The following is a 19,026-nucleotide window of genomic DNA, read 5'->3' as shown; positions in this document are numbered from 1 at the left end:
TTTCCTGAATGTGGCCAATATTCCAACAATACAGGTCAGTGAACACATTCTCTGCACTTGTCTACAAAACACAAGACCAACTGTTAACTTGCCTTTGAGCCCAACCTGTAATAATCAAAAGAGGTAGGGATAAAACAGCTAGTACCTGGATATTCAGATTGCTGAACATATCGCTAGTGCTTCATCTCCAAAACTCAAAATCTCCCAAGTGGCCGTGATCATATACTCCTCTACTTAGTGTGTGTCCAAACAAATTAACAGCTGAAAGCAGCAAAATGATGAGTAAAGGGCCTTTCAACATCTGCTAGAATGCATCTCAATCCATTAGTGACAGTTATCATGCTCTTTTTGAGTTTTACTCACCAGTCACCTTAATTTTAAAGACAAAATTTTTCCATGAAGACTATATTCAACAATGCTAGATAAATCATCCTTTAAACTTGACTCTTTGTGTAACTAATTAAGGAACACCCGTAGAGATAAAACAGTAGTACCTTTGATATTCAGAGCTGGAAAAATGCTATCACAACAACGAGGCACTCAACTACCAAGTGGCCGTGATCGTATAGTGGTTAGTACTCTGCGTTGTGGCCGCAGCAACGTGGTTCAAATCTGGGTCACGGCAACAGCAGAGAGCTGTACTCTTTTGTCCTGGTACATAATATACTCCAGCCTCTGCTTCCATTTACAAAGTTTTAAACTGGACTGATCACGCACATTTTCCTGAATGTGGCTCCTTATTGTCCAACAATACAGGTCAGTGGGTCAGCATTCTCTGCACTTGTCTACAAAACACAAGACCCCAACTGTAATCTTGCTATCCCTTGACGCCCAACCTGTTCTAATAATTCAAAAAAGGTAAGGCTAGTGGCGCAATGGATAACACGTCTGACTACGGATCAGAAGATTCTAGGTTCGACTCCTGGCTAGCTCGAGGTAAACTATAACATATTGCTAGTGCTTCATCTCCAAAACTCAAAATCTCCCAAGTGGCCGTGATCGTATACTCCTCCTCTACTTACTGTGTGTCCAAACAAATTAACAGCTGAAAGCAGCAAAATGATGAGTAAAGGGCCTTTCAACATCTGCTAGAATGCATCTCAATCCATTAGTGACAGTTATCATGCTCTTTTTGAGTTTTACTCACCAGTCACCTTAATTTTAAAGACAAAATTTTTCCATGAAGACTATATACAACAGTGCTAGATAAATCATCCTTTAAACTTGACTCTTTGTGTAACTAATTAAGGAACACCCGTAGAGATAAAACAGTAGTACCTTTGATATTCAGAGCTGGAAATATGCTATCACAACAACGAGGCACTCAACTACCAAGTGGCCGAGTGAGTAGTGGATAGTGGGTTAGTAGGCAACCTGCGTTCAGCAGCAACCGGCAAACAGCAGAGAGCTGTACTAGCAGCTGTACTCTTTTTATATACTCCAATATCTCCTTCCCTTTTTTACCATTTTTTTTTTTTTTTTTTTTCAACATTTTTTTGAATTTTCTCCCTGTCCATCTTACAGTCCAACAACAGGTCAGTGGGTCAGCATTCTCTGTGTACAAAAACAAAACACAAGACCCAACTGTTAACTATCCCTTGCTTTGCCCTGTTCTATATAATAAAAAAAAAAAAGGGTAGGTAGGGCTAGTAATGGATGTATAACTCTGGATCAGAGAAGATTCAGAGATTTCTAGGACTGCTAGCTCAAGGTAAACTATAATATAATATTGCTAGCTTCATCTCAAAAAAAAAAAAAAATCTCCCAAGTGGCCATGATCGTATACTCCTCCTCTACTTACTGTGTCCAAACAAATTAACAGCTGAAAGCAGCAAAATGATGAGTAAAGGGCCTTTCAACATCTGCTAGAATGCATCTCAATCCATTAGTGACAGTTATCATGCTCTTTTTGAGTTTTACTCACCAGTCACCTTAATTTTAAAGACAAAATTTTTCCATGAAGACTATATACAACAGTGCTAGATAAATCATCCTTTAAACTTGACTGTTTGTGTAACTAATTAAGGAACACCCGTAGAGATAAAACAGTAGTACCTTTGATATTCAGAGCTGGAAAAATGCTATCACAACAACGAGGCACTCAACTACCAAGTGGCCGTGATCGTATAGTGGTTAGTACTCTGCGTTGTGGCCGCAGCATCCCAGGTTTGAATCCGGGTCACGGCAACAGCAGAGAGCTGTACTCTTTTGTCCTTCTACATAATATACTCCAGCCTCTGCTTCCATTTACAAAGTTTTAAACTGGACAGATCACGCACATTTTCCTGAATGTGGCTCCTTATTGTCCAACAATACAGGTCAGTGGGTCAGCATTCTCTGCACTTGTCTACAAAACACAAGACCCCAACTGTAATCTTGCTATCCCTTGACGCCCAACCTGTTCTAATAATTCAAAACAGGTAGGGCTAGTGGCGCAATGGATAACGCGTCTGACTACGGATCAGAAGATTCTAGGTTCGACTCCTGGCTAGCTCGAGGTAAACTTTAACATATTGCTAGTGCTTCATCTCCAAAACTCAAAATCTCCCAAGTGGCCGTGATCGTATACTCCTCCTCTACTTACTGTGTGTCCAAACAAATTAACAGCTGAAAGCAGCAAAATGATGAGTAAAGGGCCTTTCAACATCTGCTAGAATGCATCTCAATCCATTAGTGACAGTTATCATGCTCTTTTTGAGTTTTACTCACCAGTCACCCTAATATTGAAGACAAAATTTTTCCATGAAGACTATATTCAACAATGCTAGATAAATCATCCTTTAAACTTGACTCTTTGTGTAACTAATTAAGGAACACCCGTAGAGATAAAACAGTAGTACCTTTGATATTCAGAGCTGGAAAAATGCTATGACAACAACGAGGCACTCAGCTACCAAGTGGCCGTGATCGTATAGTGGTTAGTACTCTGCGTTGTGGCCGCAGCAACGTGGTTCAAATCTGGGTCACGGCAACAGCAGAGAGCTGTACTCTTTTGTCCTGGTACATAATATACTCCAGCCTCTGCTTCCATTTACAAAGTTTTAAACTGGACAGATCACGCACATTTTCCTGAATGTGGCTCCTTATTGTCCAACAATACAGGTCAGTGGGTCAGCATTCTCTGCACTTGTCTACAAAACACAAGACCCCAACTGTAATCTTGCTATCCCTTGACGCCCAACCTGTTCTAATAATTCAAAAAAGGTAGGGCTAGTGGCGCAATGGATAACGCGTCTGACTACGGATCAGAAGATTCTAGGTTCGACTCCTGGCTAGCTCGAGGTAAACTATAACATATTGCTAGTGCTTCATCTCCAAAACTCAAAATCTCCCAAGTGGCCGTGATCGTATACTCCTCCTCTACTTACTGTGTGTCCAAACAAATTAACAGCTGAAAGCAGCAAAATGATGAGTAAAGGGCCTTTCAACATCTGCTAGAATGCATCTCAATCCATTAGTGACAGTTATCATGCTCTTTTTGAGTTTTACTCACCAGTCACCTTAATATTGAAGACAAAATTTTTCCATGAAGACTATATACAACAGTGCTAGATAAATCATCCTTTAAACTTGACTCTTTGTGTAACTAATTAAGGAACACCCGTAGAGATAAAACAGTAGTACCTTTGATATTCAGAGCTGGAAATATGCTATCACAACAACGAGGCACTCAACTACCAAGTGGCCGTGATCGTATAGTGGTTAGTACTCTGCGTTGTGGCCGCAGCAACCCCGGTTCGAATCCGGGTCACGGCAACAGCAGAGAGCTGTACTCTTTTGTCCTGGTACATAATATACTCCAGCCTCTGCTTCCATTTACAAAGTTTTAAAGTGGACAGATCACGCACATTTTCCTGAATGTGGCTCCTTATTGTCCAACAATACAGGTCAGTGGGTCAGCATTCTCTGCACTTGTCTACAAAACACAAGACCCCAACTGTTAACTTGCTATGCCTTGACGCGCAACCTGTTCTAATAATACTAAACAGGCAGGGCTAGTGGCGCAATGGATAACGCGTCTGACTACGGATCAGAAGATTCTAGGTTCGACTCCTGGCTAGCTCAAGGTAAACTATAACATATTGCTAGTGCTTCATCTCCAAAACTCAAAATCTCCCAAGTGGCCGTGATCGTATACTCCTCCTCTACTTACTGTGTGTCCAAACAAATTAACAGCTGAAAGCAGCAAAATGATGAGTAAAGGGCCTTTCAACATCTGCTAGAATGCATCTCAATCCATTAGTGACAGTTATCATGCTCTTTTTGAGTTTTACTCACCAGTCACCTTAATTTTAAAGACAAAATTTTTCCATGAAGACTATATTCAACAATGCTAGATAAATCATCCTTTAAACTTGACTCTTTGTGTAACTAATTACGGAACACCCGTAGAGATAAAACAGTAGTACCTTTGATATTCAGAGCTGGAAAAATGCTATGACAACAACGAGGCACTCAACTACCAAGTGGCCGTGATCGTATAGTGGTTAGTACTCTGCGTTGTGGCCGCAGCAACGTGGTTCGAATCCGGGTCACGGCAACAGCAGAGAGCTGTACTCTTTTGTCCTTCTACATAATATACTCCAGCCTCTGCTTCCATTTACAAAGTTTTAAACTGGACAGATCACGCACATTTTCCTGAATGTGGCTCCTTATTGTCCAACAATACAGGTCAGTGGGTCAGCATTCTCTGCACTTGTCTACAAAACACAAGACCCCAACTGTAATCTTGCTATCCCTTGACGCCCAACCTGTTCTAATAATTCAAAACAGGTAGGGCTAGTGGCGCAATGGATAACGCGTCTGACTACGGATCAGAAGATTCTAGGTTCGACTCCTGGCTAGCTCAAAGTAAACTATAACATATCGCTAGTGCTTCATCTCCAAAACTCAAAATCTCCCAAGTGGCCGTGATCGTATACTCCTCCTCTACTTACTGTGTGTCCAAACAAATTAACAGCTGAAAGCAGCAAAATGATGAGTAAAGGGCCTTTCAACATCTGCTAGAATGCATCTCAATCCATTAGTGACAGTTATCATGCTCTTTTTGAGTTTTACTCACCAGTCACCTTAATATTGAAGACAAAATTTTTCCATGAAGACTATATTCAACAATGCTAGATAAATCATCCTTTAAACTTGACTCTTTGTGTAACTAATTAAGGAACACCCGTAGAGATAAAACAGTAGTACCTTTGATATTCAGAGCTGGAAAAATGCTATGACAACAACGAGGCACTCAACTACCAAGTGGCCGTGATCGTATAGTGGTTAGTACTCTGCGTTGTGGCCGCAGCAACGTGGTTCGAATCCGGGTCACGGCAACAGCAGAGAGCTGTACTCTTTTGTCCTGGTACATAATATACTCCAGCCTCTGCTTCCATTTACAAAGTTTTAAACTGGACAGATCACGCACATTTTCCTGAATGTGGCTCCTTATAGTCCAACAATACAGGTCAGTGGGTCAGCATTCTCTGCACTTGTCTACAAAACACAAGACCCCAACTGTTAACTTGCTATCCCTTGAGACGCAACCTGTTCTAATAATCAAAAAGAGGTAGGGCTGGTGCGCAATGGATAACGCGTCTGACTACGGATCAGAAGATTCTAGGTTCGACTCCTGGCTAGCTTGAGGTAAACTATAACATATTGCTAGTGCTTCATCTCCAAAACTCAAAATCTCCCAAGTGGCCGTGATCGTATACTCCTCCTCTACTTACTGTGTGTCCAAACAAATTAACAGCTGAAAGCAGCAAAATGATGAGTAAAGGGCCTTTCAACATCTGCTAGAATGCATCTCAATCCATTAGTGACAGTTATCATGCTCTTTTTGAGTTTTACTCACCAGTCACCTTAATATTGAAGACAAAATTTTTCCATGAAGACTATATTCAACAATGCTAGATAAATCATCCTTTAAACTTGACTCTTTGTGTAACTAATTACGGAACACCCGTAGAGATAAAACAGTAGTACCTTTGATATTCAGAGCTGGAAAAATGCTATCACAACAACGAGGCACTCAACTACCAAGTGGCCGTGATCGTATAGTGGTTAGTACTCTGCGTTGTGGCCGCAGCAACGTGGTTCGAATCTGGGTCACGGCAACAGCAGAGAGCTGTACTCTTTTGTCCTGGTACATAATATACTCCAGCCTCTGCTTCCATTTACAAAGTTTTAAACTGGACAGATCACGCACATTTTCCTGAATGTGGCTCCTTATTGTCCAACAATACAGGTCAGTGGGTCAGCATTCTCTGCACTTGTCTACAAAACACAAGACCCCAACTGTTAACTTGCTATGCCTTGACGCCCAACCTGTTCTAATAATCCTAAACAGGTAGGGCTAGTGGCGCAATGGATAACGCGTCTGACTACGGATCAGAAGATTCTAGGTTCGACTCCTGGCTAGCTCGAGGTAAACTTTAACATATTGCTAGTGCTTCATCTCCAAAACTCAAAATCTCCCAAGTGGCCGTGATCGTATACTCCTCCTCTACTTACTGTGTGTCCAAACAAATTAACAGCTGAAAGCAGCAAAATGATGAGTAAAGGGCCTTTCAACATCTGCTAGAATGCATCTCAATCCATTAGTGACAGTTATCATGCTCTTTTTGAGTTTTACTCACCAGTCACCTTAATATTGAAGACAAAATTTTTCCATGAAGACTATATTCAACAATGCTAGATAAATCATCCTTTAAACTTGACTCTTTGTGTAACTAATTAAGGAACACCCGTAGAGATAAAACAGTAGTACCTTTGATATTCAGAGCTGGAAAAATGCTATGACAACAACGAGGCACTCAGCTACCAAGTGGCCGTGATCGTATAGTGGTTAGTACTCTGCCAGGCCGCAGCAACGTGGTTCAACTGGTCACGGCAACAGCAGAGAGCTGTACTCTTTTGTCCTGGTACATAATATACTCCAGCCTCTGCTTCCATTTACAAAGTTTTAAACTGGACAGATCACGCACATTTTCCTGAATGTGGCTCCTTATTGTCCAACAATACAGGTCAGTGGGTCAGCATTCTCTGCACTTGTCTACAAAACACAAGACCCCAACTGTTAACTTGCTATCCCTTGACGCCCAACCTGTTCTAATAATTCAAAACAGGTAGGGCTAGTGGCGCAATGGATAATGCGTCTGACTACGGATCAGAAGATTCTAGTTTCGACTCCTGGCTAGCTCAAAGTAAACTATAACATATCGCTAGTGCTTCATCTCCAAAACTCAAAATCTCCCAAGTGGCCGTGATCATATACTCCTCTACTTAGTGTGTGTCCAAACAAATTAACAGCTGAAAGCAGCAAAATGATGAGTAAAGGGCCTTTCAACATCTGCTAGAATGCATCTCAATCCATTAGTGACAGTTATCATGCTCTTTTTGAGTTTTACTCACCAGTCACCTTAATATTGAAGACAAAATTTTTCCATGAAGACTATATTCAACAATGCTAGATAAATCATCCTTTAAACTTGACTCTTTGTGTAACTAATTAAGGAACACCCGTAGAGATAAAACAGTAGTACCTTTGATATTCAGAGCTGGAAAAATGCTATCACAACAACGAGGCACTCAACTACCAAGTGGCCGTGATCGTATAGTGGTTAGTACTCTGCGTTGTGGCCGCAGCATCCCAGGTTTGAATCTGGTCACGGCAACAGCAGAGAGCTGTACTCTTTGTCCTGGTACATAATATACTCCAGCCTCTGCTTCCATTTACAAAGTTTTAAACTGGACTGATCACGCACATTTTCCTGAATGTGGCTCCTTATTGTCCAACAATACAGGTCAGTGGGTCAGCATTCTCTGCACTTGTCTACAAAACACAAGACCCCAACTGTAATCTTGCTATCCCTTGACGCCCAACCTGTTCTAATAATTCAAAAAAGGTAAGGCTAGTGGCGCAATGGATAACGCGTCTGACTACGGATCAGAAGATTCTAGGTTCGACTCCTGGCTAGCTCGAGGTAAACTATAACATATTGCTAGTGCTTCATCTCCAAAACTCAAAATCTCCCAAGTGGCCGTGATCGTATACTCCTCCTCTACTTACTGTGTGTCCAAACAAATTAACAGCTGAAAGCAGCAAAATGATGAGTAAAGGGCCTTTCAACATCTGCTAGAATGCATCTCAATCCATTAGTGACAGTTATCATGCTCTTTTTGAGTTTTACTCACCAGTCACCTTAATTTTAAAGACAAAATTTTTCCATGAAGACTATATTCAACAATGCTAGATAAATCATCCTTTAAACTTGACTCTTTGTGTAACTAATTACGGAACACCCGTAGAGATAAAACAGTAGTACCTTTGATATTCAGAGCTGGAAAAATGCTATCACAACGAGGCACTCAACTACCAAGTGGCCGTGATCGTATAGTGGTTAGTATTCTGCGTTGTGGCTGCAGCAACCCTGGTTTGAATCCAGGTAACGTCAACAGCAGAAAGGTTTACTCTTTTGTTGCATTTCTTTGACTTTAACTTTACACTTCATCTCCAAAACTCCTCCTCTACATACTATGTATCAAAATAAACTTAACGGTGAAAGTAATGAAATAATAGGTAAATGTCAAAAAAGCGTTTGAGCCTTTCAGTTACAGTCAGGCACAGTTATATCTATCAGTTTGTCCACAGTATTTACATCAACGAGGGTAGGATAAATAACAGACACACCTCTCTGTATAATGCACAGTTCAACAGTACCAGAAATGATTCCAAACTGATCATAAAGTAAAATCAACACCTCTGTAAAACAGTTTGAACAAAACTTCATGAATTTAGGATGTAATGTATAGCTGTTGTAGTAGAATGCATTACTTATAGGTAGCTCTACCTTTTAAACTGCAAACTGAGTGTATACAGCTTAAGTAACGTTAAAAGGCAAACTTATTTAATGGTTAGATGACTGATTTGGAGGCAATAGATCTTTTATAAAAAATCAGGAGGGGAGGTCGGAAAGAGGGAGAGAGAGAGAGAGACTTTATTAAGGTATAGCCACCTGTGAACAAATATAACAAAGAGACATTACAAAAAAATCTCGGCGCTACGAAATCTGAGCCTGTTTGCACATAACTAGTGCGTCACCGCATGAAAAAACTGCCATGGCACGGTGTTTTGTACCTCCATTCTGAAATCTTTTTTTGTGGCTGAAATAAAGAAGAAGCCCTCTTCACAAAGCTTTGTGATTAAGGAAGGCAGTTACGCCTTCACTGCATAGTGATGGACAGGGGAATTATCAGCTTTAAGGGAAAGGAGAAATTATCAGAAAGAGGTCACTGAATTAAATGCACTGGCAAAAGGTGTGCTCCATGGCCAACACGGAATGGACTGGTCATTAAGAATTGCCCATCACATGTCCAAATCAATCATGTTACACATGTTTTTGACAGAAGGTTAAGACAGCCACACTGACCAGGGCAGAGTTACTCACACACATTCAAAATTACTGATGAAAGGATTTGATGTATTTCTTATATCATTCATTGTGGTATTCACAATTCTAGTGGTTATTATTGTCTTATGAGGAATCACCCAACTCCAAATTTTGTTGTTTCTCGGGGAGGTGAGGTCTCCTATGGAGGAGCTAGGCCCACCCTCTCCTCCAGTAATTCAAACACTACTTTAGACCCAAAATCCAAACCTGGAACTTCTGACATAAGATTCAATGGAAAACAAAGGCATAACTGCCCTGCACACATTAATCCAAAGTAGAGAATTTAGAGTTTTAATTAACTGACAAAAGGAATTTAATCTTGAAAACAAAGATTTATTTAAATCCTCTATGTACAACTCAGGGATTATGTACAATAAATGAAAAACAAGTTATGCGATGAGGCCTTGAAAGTGATTGGCTTACTGGTCTAAGCACATAGAGAGACAAATTTAAGAATCATTTTGAAACTACGTCAGGGTTTACAGACCCATAAAGACAATAGTCCAGGACTAAATTTAGAAATATCAGAGTGGGATTGGCATTCTGTGTTCGTAAAACAACACACATCTACAAACTCCAGGAAATGGAGGGAATTTAGTTGAAAAAATTTAATTTGCTTTTTCATCACACTTTACATTAAAAATAAACAACTCTGTACCCAACCGCAATGTTGGAGATTGTCTGGGCACATAAACGCTACTAATTTCCACATTTTCTGGTCATGTGAAAAGATTTCTATTTTGCGAGAAAATATCTTTAACCCTTAGAGGCATTTTAGGTTGAGACATGCTAAGGGCAGAAAGACGGAAAGATATTGTATCTGAGCTGATAACAGAATAAGTTGTGTTAACAAGTGATCTGCATCTATGTAAAATTCTACAGGTTGCCTGCAAAAAAGCAGTAACTGGTAAAAACTGGTAATAAAAAGGAATCTCCCAGTCTTAAACAACAGATGGAAATACTAAAGGATATAAATATATGTGATGGAAAAACTGACGTTTCCCCTGAGGAATCCTTCCCAAGATAATCTGAAAAATGGATAACCTTCACTGCAGCCAACAAGGCCGCTGTAATATCTGCCTAAATCCAATGACAATATGGACAGAAATTCAGTAGACTAAGAAGTCTATAACCAACTTGGTTTCCATGCTTTAATAACGTTTTCTCTCTTTCTTTTGTAAAATATACTAAAACTTTTATAAATAAAAAGTGACGAGAAAAGTGTCTGTGTGTGTCTGTGTTGGTACCTGCAGCACTGCCATGCTGTCATCTGTCTTGCCTCTCTGTGCTTCCAATTCCGCAGCTTCGACCATCAAAAGGGCTTGACTATCGAGGTCTCCCCACAGTGCACATTCGTCAAGACCCTCCTGTATCACCCGAGCTGCCTCCTCATAAACGTTCTTACCTTAAAAATACAACACCACCCCACACACATTTATATGTACATATAGACACACACATACACACAGATTTAATAATTCCTCATAATTCTTTCACTAACTTTTATGCAGCAAACTGGACATAATATACCAAGCTGTGTTATGTGAAATAATGTAAAGGAACAAAGTAAAATAATCCTGTTTTTCAAGTGTACATCCCGTAGTAGTTCACATAGAAGGGAAGATCACTTGACATTTGAGATCGTTATGACACTAGTCAAATTGTTTTAGCCCACAACACACCATCCAGAAAAAAATGAAACAGCAACACAACACTTGACCGGACCTGGAAAAAGGACAGTGGTGTCAGGGATGTGTGCAGTCATGCTGCGGACCAGAGCCAGGCGGCAACGCAGCCACAGAGAAACTCCAATTCTCTCACTTGCCTCAATTGCTCTGGGACAGTCTCCATGGAGAGCGTTTGACACACTGCAATCTTTACTGCCCTGTAGACAGGGATATAAGACATATAGTGACACATACATACACACACACCATGTACAATCACCATTCGACTGCCCCTGTGTGGTTATGTGAATATTTTAAATGAAAAAAGGCGACATTATCACATTTTAGCTGCTAACACATTCAGAGGTACTGATTTTATGTTGACAGAAGTTTCATTTCAGGCAGTTCTGTTGGTTGTAATATTGTTACGTTTACGAGACTGAGACTGTATAGGGGTAAGGGCTGTATAGAGGTAAGGATTTCAAATGCTTGAACTTTGTTCAAACTAATCTATATAAATACGTTACCCGTTCACTTCGAGCCCTGGGATGTGGGAGCTCAGACACAGGTTTCTGAGAGCCAGGTATGGATCCTCTCATGATTACAGGAGACGTCTGCAGCAGCACCAAGGATGAAACTGCCATCTCAGAACTGAAGGAGAATAGTTAAATGGTTAGGATAGTCAGGAAGTAAAAACATAAGCAAACACACACAGTACACATGCATTAGGCCACTGTACCTAAGTGCAGTATGTCGCTGCTGATGGTAGAGATTGGCCTTTAGAAGATTGGACTCTATTGCCAGTTCCAGGTTTTCCATTTCACTACAGCACTGAGATGTGAGCTGCTGTGAAACTGAGTGCAACAAGGAGGACGCTCCCTCTAACAAAAGGAACTACGACAGAGGAGATGACGGATATGGGCAAGTTAACACAAGTTAGAGAAAATGATGCTCCATATTTACTGTAAAGTGACAAGATTAAAACAGTGAAATGCAGAAATTACACGAATTGCCAAACACCTGAAGTAAAGATCTAATGAAAAATCCCCAGGAAGTCTCACCTTAATCCTTTCTGGAGTGAGCTTCTCCTTCTCTGTATCCAGATCTAGCACTTTTGGCTTATCTGTCTTAAGACAGGTGCTCTCAGTGTCCAGTCTGTCCTGTTCATGCTGTTTTGAGTTCACTGAACAACTTGTTATGCTGGCACAAGCCTCTCCTTCAACAGAATCTGTAAGACATTCCCACTGTGTGCATAAAAATGGTTCCATCCACGGTGGCTCTTTTAGAATGAAATCAAGTTATTTATATTTAAAATGAATGTGAACGCTTTAGTACATAATGACAGCACAGAATGACGAAAATGACGAATATAATTGAATAGTTAGTCTTACAGACCAGTGTATATGAAGATGTTCCTCATGATGAAGTGAACCAATCTCTTTTAATCCTATGAGACTAAAGTTGGTTACTCATATCTAAAAATTTTAAAATGACTTTTAACTATTTTACGCACTAAATAACCAATCTTGGCGGTAAACTGATTCTATTTCTAAGAATCAAGGCATGTTTATCTCAAGAAGATATAGACATAGACATCTTGGATGCTGGATATCAGGAGAAATGGAAAACACAAAAGGGCATGTTCCAATGTTCAATAAATGTATGATAGTTTAATAGTATGTCTCCTACCCTACTCCAATGATAGATGTCACATGATATAAAAAAAAAAACCCAACATAAATAAAAGAGAGAAGAAAATATTCTCGCTTACAGACCTGGCACAGGAGGGCCATGTACAGTGTTACTGAGTGCCAGGACTAGTTGAATACGAGCCAGGTTGAATCGAAGGCACAATGTGGATCCATATATCGTTTGGACCACTGGAGCACAGTCACAGTTCACAAGTTCTTCCAAAGCCTAACCACAAGCACCAAATACACACAGAGTACATTCACAAAAAACAATGTAGTAAGCAAGTTAAGTAAGCATCTTTTTGTAAAAGAAAAACATATGTATTTTTTTAATTTGTCAAATACACTGCTGAAACAGCAGCACAGAGACAGAGAACAAGTCAATATAGTGTTTTTTTTCCTTCTGCTAGAAGGGTGTGTAAGTATTTGTCTGCATTTAGATGATTTGGAATTATATTCTCAAATGTGTTGGGAAGCCCGAGTGTGGGAGATATTCTATCATGTCAAGAGCAAATTGCACCTGCACCATACAAACTGTGGCAGTATGGTTCTTCCGTTTAAGAATGATTTATGTGACCTTCTACACTATAAGATTAACACTGTAAGATTAATTTTACATTTAAATTAGAATATTGACATAATAATACTGGTAAAATGCCCCTAGTTCTTATTCAGAAATCTAAAGAAATCCCATATAGAAAGTACCTCAGCATTGTCCAGGAGAGACTTGTTGCTGTAGAACGTCTTCCCAGGCTGCAAAATAAGCACAATGTTTAATATCTATTCAGATAATGGCATGCATTCAGATAATGGCATGTATAAACAAACAAAATAACAATACTTTCAATACTGTGAAGAGGCAGCACAAGAACATATATTTTGCAAAGCTGACATGGCAGACTTCCAGAAATAATGTACAGTCTGTCTCCCACTAATGTTTAAATTAGATCTGAAGCAATGGGTACATGTGCGTCTCTAAGAGGTTGGCAGGTAAACAACCCATTTGTTCACAAATTCCATGAAAGATTCAGATTTATAGTATTACAAACACAAGGCCAAAATTGTTACTAAAAGTATACAGTTCGTAGAGTATGGCAACAACAGTGGGATGCAACACCTTGTAATATTACCAACTGACACAGGATAAGAGAGAAAAAGACAAAGAGGGACATATGTGTATGTGTTCATACTTGGCAATCGTCTTTGGCAATGTAGTGTCCATGAGGCAGAAGGACACCTATTCCTTGTGTGAGCTGAACTGCCTCCTTTGCAGCTTCAGTAAACAGACACAGTTCAGTAAGGGCACGTATCTGCAGAAAACATCAGCCCAGATTAAAAACTCCACCAGAACCATGAGAGGAAAAACATTCACATGTACATATAGCAGACAACACAAATGCTGACCTTAAGTATTTTGCCCTCCACAGTGTGTTGCACATCTCTGCACACAGTCCCCACAAAATGTAGGTAAAGAGCTAGTATGGGCAGTAGCTGAAATTACAAACATAGTTTAACACTAAGTATTGTAATGTATCTTGAGCATTACAGTAAAAAGGGAGGACAGACAGACATTGCTTATGTGTGTACCGTGATGTAGTAGCCTGTGGTGAAAAGCCAGTGGCAGATGAAGTTAAGGCTGGTTACAGTGGTACCGAGTTGAACCCTGTGAGCTTCAGAGAAAAGGTCAACTCCAGGGAGCAGTTCATCTCCGATGCTGTGGGAGGCATACTTGAGATCATCTTGGGGTTGAGCCAGGGAGCAGCACAGCACACACTAGGGAAATGGGTCAAAAACAAGCAGTCATGTTGGAATAAATGCACAAATACACACACAATATAACATACAGTCATTAAAGCAAAAAACATCTCCTGTCATCATTCCTGAAATAGTGCATTCAGCAACCAAAAATAAAAACCATGTTTGTGAAGAGAGAGATTAATATTGCCTTAAATATTACCTTAAAGAGGTGAGCAGAAAGGAGACAGCACTTGGTCCGCTGGCTGATATCAGAAGTTAAGATAAGCCTGTAGATCAAAACACATCCCTCAGGAGCAAGTAAGTTTTAAAAGCATATGTTTGTAACACACACAATAAACACATCAAATCAATGATACACTTCACTGAAACCTACTGTGCAATCTTAGCAGTGAGCCCAGCAGCCTGTAGACATCCCCAAATGCCAGCCTGTTTCAGGGTTTGTTGCAGGGAGCCACTTCCAAATGACAAGCCATCCCATTTCTCTACTGCACCTGAGCTCCGTAAGGCACAATCCACAGCTTTACTCCAGTATGAGTGTGCTGCCCTGAAGATAAAACACAGGCAGGAATTAAATGATCATAAGAATGTAAGGAAAATCATGAAAAGCTCGACTTACACATTTTTGCTGTATAATTGCAGGTGAATGCATACAATAAAAGGATGTAGGCTTGCTTCAACACACATACATATGCACTCTAGGGATAAAACTAATTTCTAACCTTCTGTTTCCATTGTAGAAATGTAGGTTTCCCATGTCATGCAGTGCCAAAACTCTGAGGGAGTCATGACTGTTGGCCTGGAGATACTCTGAAAAATGTTAGATGAGAATGAGAAGGAAAGTAAAACCTTTATGACCTCGACAGCCTGACACATACTTTATCTAGATATTCCATGCTATTGTCTTGTCATCCAGTGAGCTGGTACTCTCTATAACACACTAACTCAATGCCCCACCTTTTGACAACATGTCAATACTTGCCTTTTTCAAGTAAAGTGTGCTATAGAAGTCTTGCTGGGTGCTTATTAAGTATTTTGTGTTCTTACTAATGGAGTTGGAGTATGCAGCAGTGACAGTCGGCATGTGGTCAGTGCTGATAGGGAGGCTGTAGAGAGCATTTGGAGTACTGTACTCTTCCTCTGTCAGGTCACAAGGTTGGATGTTTGGAGTTGGCATAACTAAGGGACTGAAATCCACCAGGCTTGCAGAATGGCTGAGACTTGCGCTCTGACAGTGTCGCAACTGTGCTGCAAAGCCTGGAGAGAAACACGGGCAGTGCAAAATGTGAGTTTGAAACAGTTGTTGTATGAATGCACTTGTTCACACAATCAGAACTGAACTCACAGGGCTGTGTGTATGCCTGAAGCAGCAACAGTAATGAGTGACTATGCTGGAAGACCCGAAGACAATGTGGTCTTCTCTCTAGAGCTTGATGGTAACACCTCAGTGTGTCCTCTACATCCAGGGGAATGCACACAAGGGACAAGGAGTGCTGTATTTCTGCACCTTAGACACAGGACATATAGTATATGCATGAAAACATTATCCATGCAAACACAACCTGTCCATAATTGTTTCATCTCTGTCATTTCTGTTCCATGTAACTTTCTGGTAATTTTGTACAATTCTTACCATAGTATCTCACCATTCCACCATTCCTATGTTATTTTGTAATATTTGGAGGATTTAAATTGTAGGGCACTCATCATCATTTACTTCAAACAACTGTTTGTGTGACTCAAGTATTCTGACTTGAGTGAAGCTGGTTGTTCAAACCTTTAAGCTCCTCTGCATGTTGAGGAGTGGAGTTTGTGAGTGCTGCCTTTTTGAGAATGGGTGGTTGCTGTGCATGGTGGGGGGTCCACCCACTGAGCAGCTGGCAGCCTGCGTAGCTCTGGCAAGTTACCTAAAATATAAAAAAGACAGCACCACATATAAGCACATATGGGGTAATGCACACAATGCATAAGTGTATGCAAAATATATTAATAAATTAGTTATTATAGTGGTGGTCAAACATACATCATGGTCAAAAGCCCATGATGTATGTTTTCAGATTCTATGGTGCTGATAAAACTGTAGAAGAGATTATCATCTGACTTCATACTGAGTTTTTCCTTTTACTTTTTAACTACATTTGTTTAAAGAAGAATAATAAGATATCAAATCACAAATGAAAAAAAAAACGTTTTTGTGTGTAGGTATGTGCTACCTCCTTGCCAGTGGCGTTCTGTGTCTTGACATGGTGTGGTTGTGGAACTGCAGGTCCTCCAAACCAACTAATCCTTTCAACCAGCCTCCTCTGAGCATGGACTAGTAGAGGAGTTACGATCAAGGCATAACGTTCCCTGATATAGACGTACAGAAACACACACGCACGCACACACAGACACACACACACACACACACTCACACACAGTCATGTTTCCATCACTTCAGAGGACATTACATTGACTTACATCAATTTCCTGGACACTCATCCTAACCATATCCAATACTTGCCTAACCCTAACCCTAAACATAACTTTGACCTAAACCTAACATTAAACTAAGTCTTCACTGGAAAATGTAATGATTTACTTCAATGGAACTTGCTTTTTTTCCCAAAAGGGAAGTCAAGTCCCCACGATGTAACTTTGTAAACAGATTTATGTCCCCACAACATGAGTGATACAAGCTGACAAACACATACACACATACACACCAAGCACTCTTTAAGAGAGTCACCTAGGGCAAACTGGATTTGTGACAGGTTAATGAACAAAAATATGGCAATGTCAGATCATAAAAAAGTGCAGTGTTTTGTGTTAATATCCAGTTAATGTGTTTATTTAATGCTTTCATAATTCTATTTATTACACTACTGTGAGTATGTGCTGTGTTTTCATGTCTTCATATATGTCTCCTCTTTGTGTCTAATAAAGCTTCAAAATTGATGAACTCTACTCAAATTCCCTTTAAATATAAGAGCGTGCCACTCATCTCTGTGTCTTTTAAATGTTGCTACAGAAGCCTATTTATAATTTCATGTTTGCTGCAATTGTGGATTTATTATATCAATATAATCTGTGTGTTATAAAAATAAAAAATCTGTCTTATTCACCGTGTGTATGAGTTGAAAAGTAAGGCAAAGTGGGCCAGGCTTTCCCATTTGCCACTTTCATGAAGTCGCTCCAGTGTGTGCAACACCAAGGTACAGACCCAACGCAGGTCCACCTGGGTGCTGTCATCCAGTGGGGCTGAATAGTGAAGACTGGACTCTAGGTCCTCCTCAGTCAAGTCACTGTCATAATAACTCCACAGCTAGTAGGGATCAATATGAAGAAGAAAGATGAAGGTGAAAGTCACAAACAGGACTGTGTCATTTTCACAAGATGCAGACTGTAGTGACCATTGCAATCACTCACAGCCTAAAGATCAATACAGACTTTGCAACCTAGAGGTTCTGTTTTTGTTTTGTTTTTTGTTTTTATCTATTAAAAAGGAATAATTATGTGTGTGAGTTTTTAAACAAGAAGCTATGTGTGTGTATATAGCTGCATGTGACACCTTTAGTTTGTTCATCATGTCCATGATTAGGTCAGTAGCCAGCACCAGTAGCTGCGTGAAGGTGGTGTGCAGCTGTTCTTCTGTCAGGGGGGAGTGAGGTTCAAGCTGAACTCCTGTCTGTACAAGGAAGGCAATTCTGCAGCTTTGGTCCCACACAGTCTGACACACACATTGCAGAGTGGTCCAGTAGCTGCCACGATGGGCCAACACCTGGAAAAGATTAAAAATAGATACATAAAATACAATATAAGTACAAACCAATTATGAAAGTAAAATAAAAAATAAAATTATTGTACAGGCTGTGTACAACAACAAAATAAACACACTAAAAGATTTTTTGATTTTCATACATTGATACACAAACTTGGATTTACACTGTATGGTCACATTATGTGTGTGAGTGTACATCTATGTATGTGTGAAAAGCACCATGGCCCTTCGGAGATGTAAAGCAGCTTTGTTAAGTGAGTCCAGCAGCAAGGCAGCAGTGCGCCTGTGCATCTCAATCTGCTGTTCTACAGTTTGAGAGAGGTCCTCTCCCTCCTCACAACTCTCCTCTGTGACACAATCATCAGCTCTAACTGTTGGAAGAAAACAAAGGGACACACGATGAACTCGGAGCAGGTGATACGTTTTCTTCTAATTTTTCAGCGTACCATTTTCCTCACCCTCCTTTTTGTGCCTGTCTTTGTCTGAAGTCATATAATCCCTAAGCCCGGAGTGAGAGGAGTCTCTATCTGAAACAACCTCATATTTGGAAGACTGTTGTTGCTGTGTGGTCCTCCGTACCAGAACACCCGAGTAGGCCAGAGAGAAACACAAGCGATTTAACTGGCTGTACCTGAGCAAAGCACATACAGTACACAATATTACAGGCATAAACACATAAATTTACAGTATATGTAGAATAATTTATATTT

General features: G+C 40.1%; 1 protein-coding gene and 7 non-coding genes across 8 annotated transcripts in view; 7 read left to right on the top strand and 1 right to left on the bottom strand.

Annotated features, from left to right (window-relative positions):
* LOC120802795 (cilia- and flagella-associated protein 54-like) overlaps positions 1 to 19,026 on the bottom strand; it is a 38,007-nt gene that overhangs the window by 4,584 nt on the left and 14,397 nt on the right. Inside the window, 21 exon segments of the mRNA XM_040150955.1 lie at positions 10,691 to 10,848; positions 11,169 to 11,323; positions 11,633 to 11,761; positions 11,850 to 12,004; positions 12,172 to 12,338; positions 12,886 to 13,027; positions 13,507 to 13,554; positions 13,992 to 14,111; positions 14,206 to 14,292; positions 14,389 to 14,574; positions 14,759 to 14,825; positions 14,933 to 15,103; positions 15,279 to 15,366; positions 15,604 to 15,813; positions 15,902 to 16,063; positions 16,334 to 16,463; positions 16,770 to 16,905; positions 17,661 to 17,860; positions 18,107 to 18,316; positions 18,536 to 18,687; positions 18,775 to 18,947. Coding sequence (XP_040006889.1) covers positions 10,691 to 10,848; positions 11,169 to 11,323; positions 11,633 to 11,761; positions 11,850 to 12,004; positions 12,172 to 12,338; positions 12,886 to 13,027; positions 13,507 to 13,554; positions 13,992 to 14,111; positions 14,206 to 14,292; positions 14,389 to 14,574; positions 14,759 to 14,825; positions 14,933 to 15,103; positions 15,279 to 15,366; positions 15,604 to 15,813; positions 15,902 to 16,063; positions 16,334 to 16,463; positions 16,770 to 16,905; positions 17,661 to 17,860; positions 18,107 to 18,316; positions 18,536 to 18,687; positions 18,775 to 18,947 — 3,046 coding nt within the window.
* trnar-acg lies at positions 2,424 to 2,496 on the top strand. The gene has a single exon. It is a non-coding gene; the product is annotated as a tRNA-Arg (tRNA).
* trnar-acg lies at positions 3,208 to 3,280 on the top strand. The gene has a single exon. It is a non-coding gene; the product is annotated as a tRNA-Arg (tRNA).
* trnah-gug lies at positions 3,685 to 3,756 on the top strand. The gene has a single exon. It is a non-coding gene; the product is annotated as a tRNA-His (tRNA).
* Positions 3,993 to 4,065, top strand: trnar-acg. The gene has a single exon. It is a non-coding gene; the product is annotated as a tRNA-Arg (tRNA).
* Positions 4,777 to 4,849, top strand: trnar-acg. Its single transcript has one exon. It is a non-coding gene; the product is annotated as a tRNA-Arg (tRNA).
* Positions 6,344 to 6,416, top strand: trnar-acg. Its single transcript has one exon. It is a non-coding gene; the product is annotated as a tRNA-Arg (tRNA).
* On the top strand, positions 7,902 to 7,974 carry trnar-acg. The gene has a single exon. It is a non-coding gene; the product is annotated as a tRNA-Arg (tRNA).

This window comes from Xiphias gladius, chromosome 17, assembly GCF_016859285.1.
Source record: "Xiphias gladius isolate SHS-SW01 ecotype Sanya breed wild chromosome 17, ASM1685928v1, whole genome shotgun sequence".
NCBI lineage: Eukaryota > Metazoa > Chordata > Actinopteri > Istiophoriformes > Xiphiidae > Xiphias > Xiphias gladius.
The sequence above is the reverse complement of the archived record's forward strand: the minus strand, read 5'-3'. Positions and strand labels throughout refer to the sequence as shown.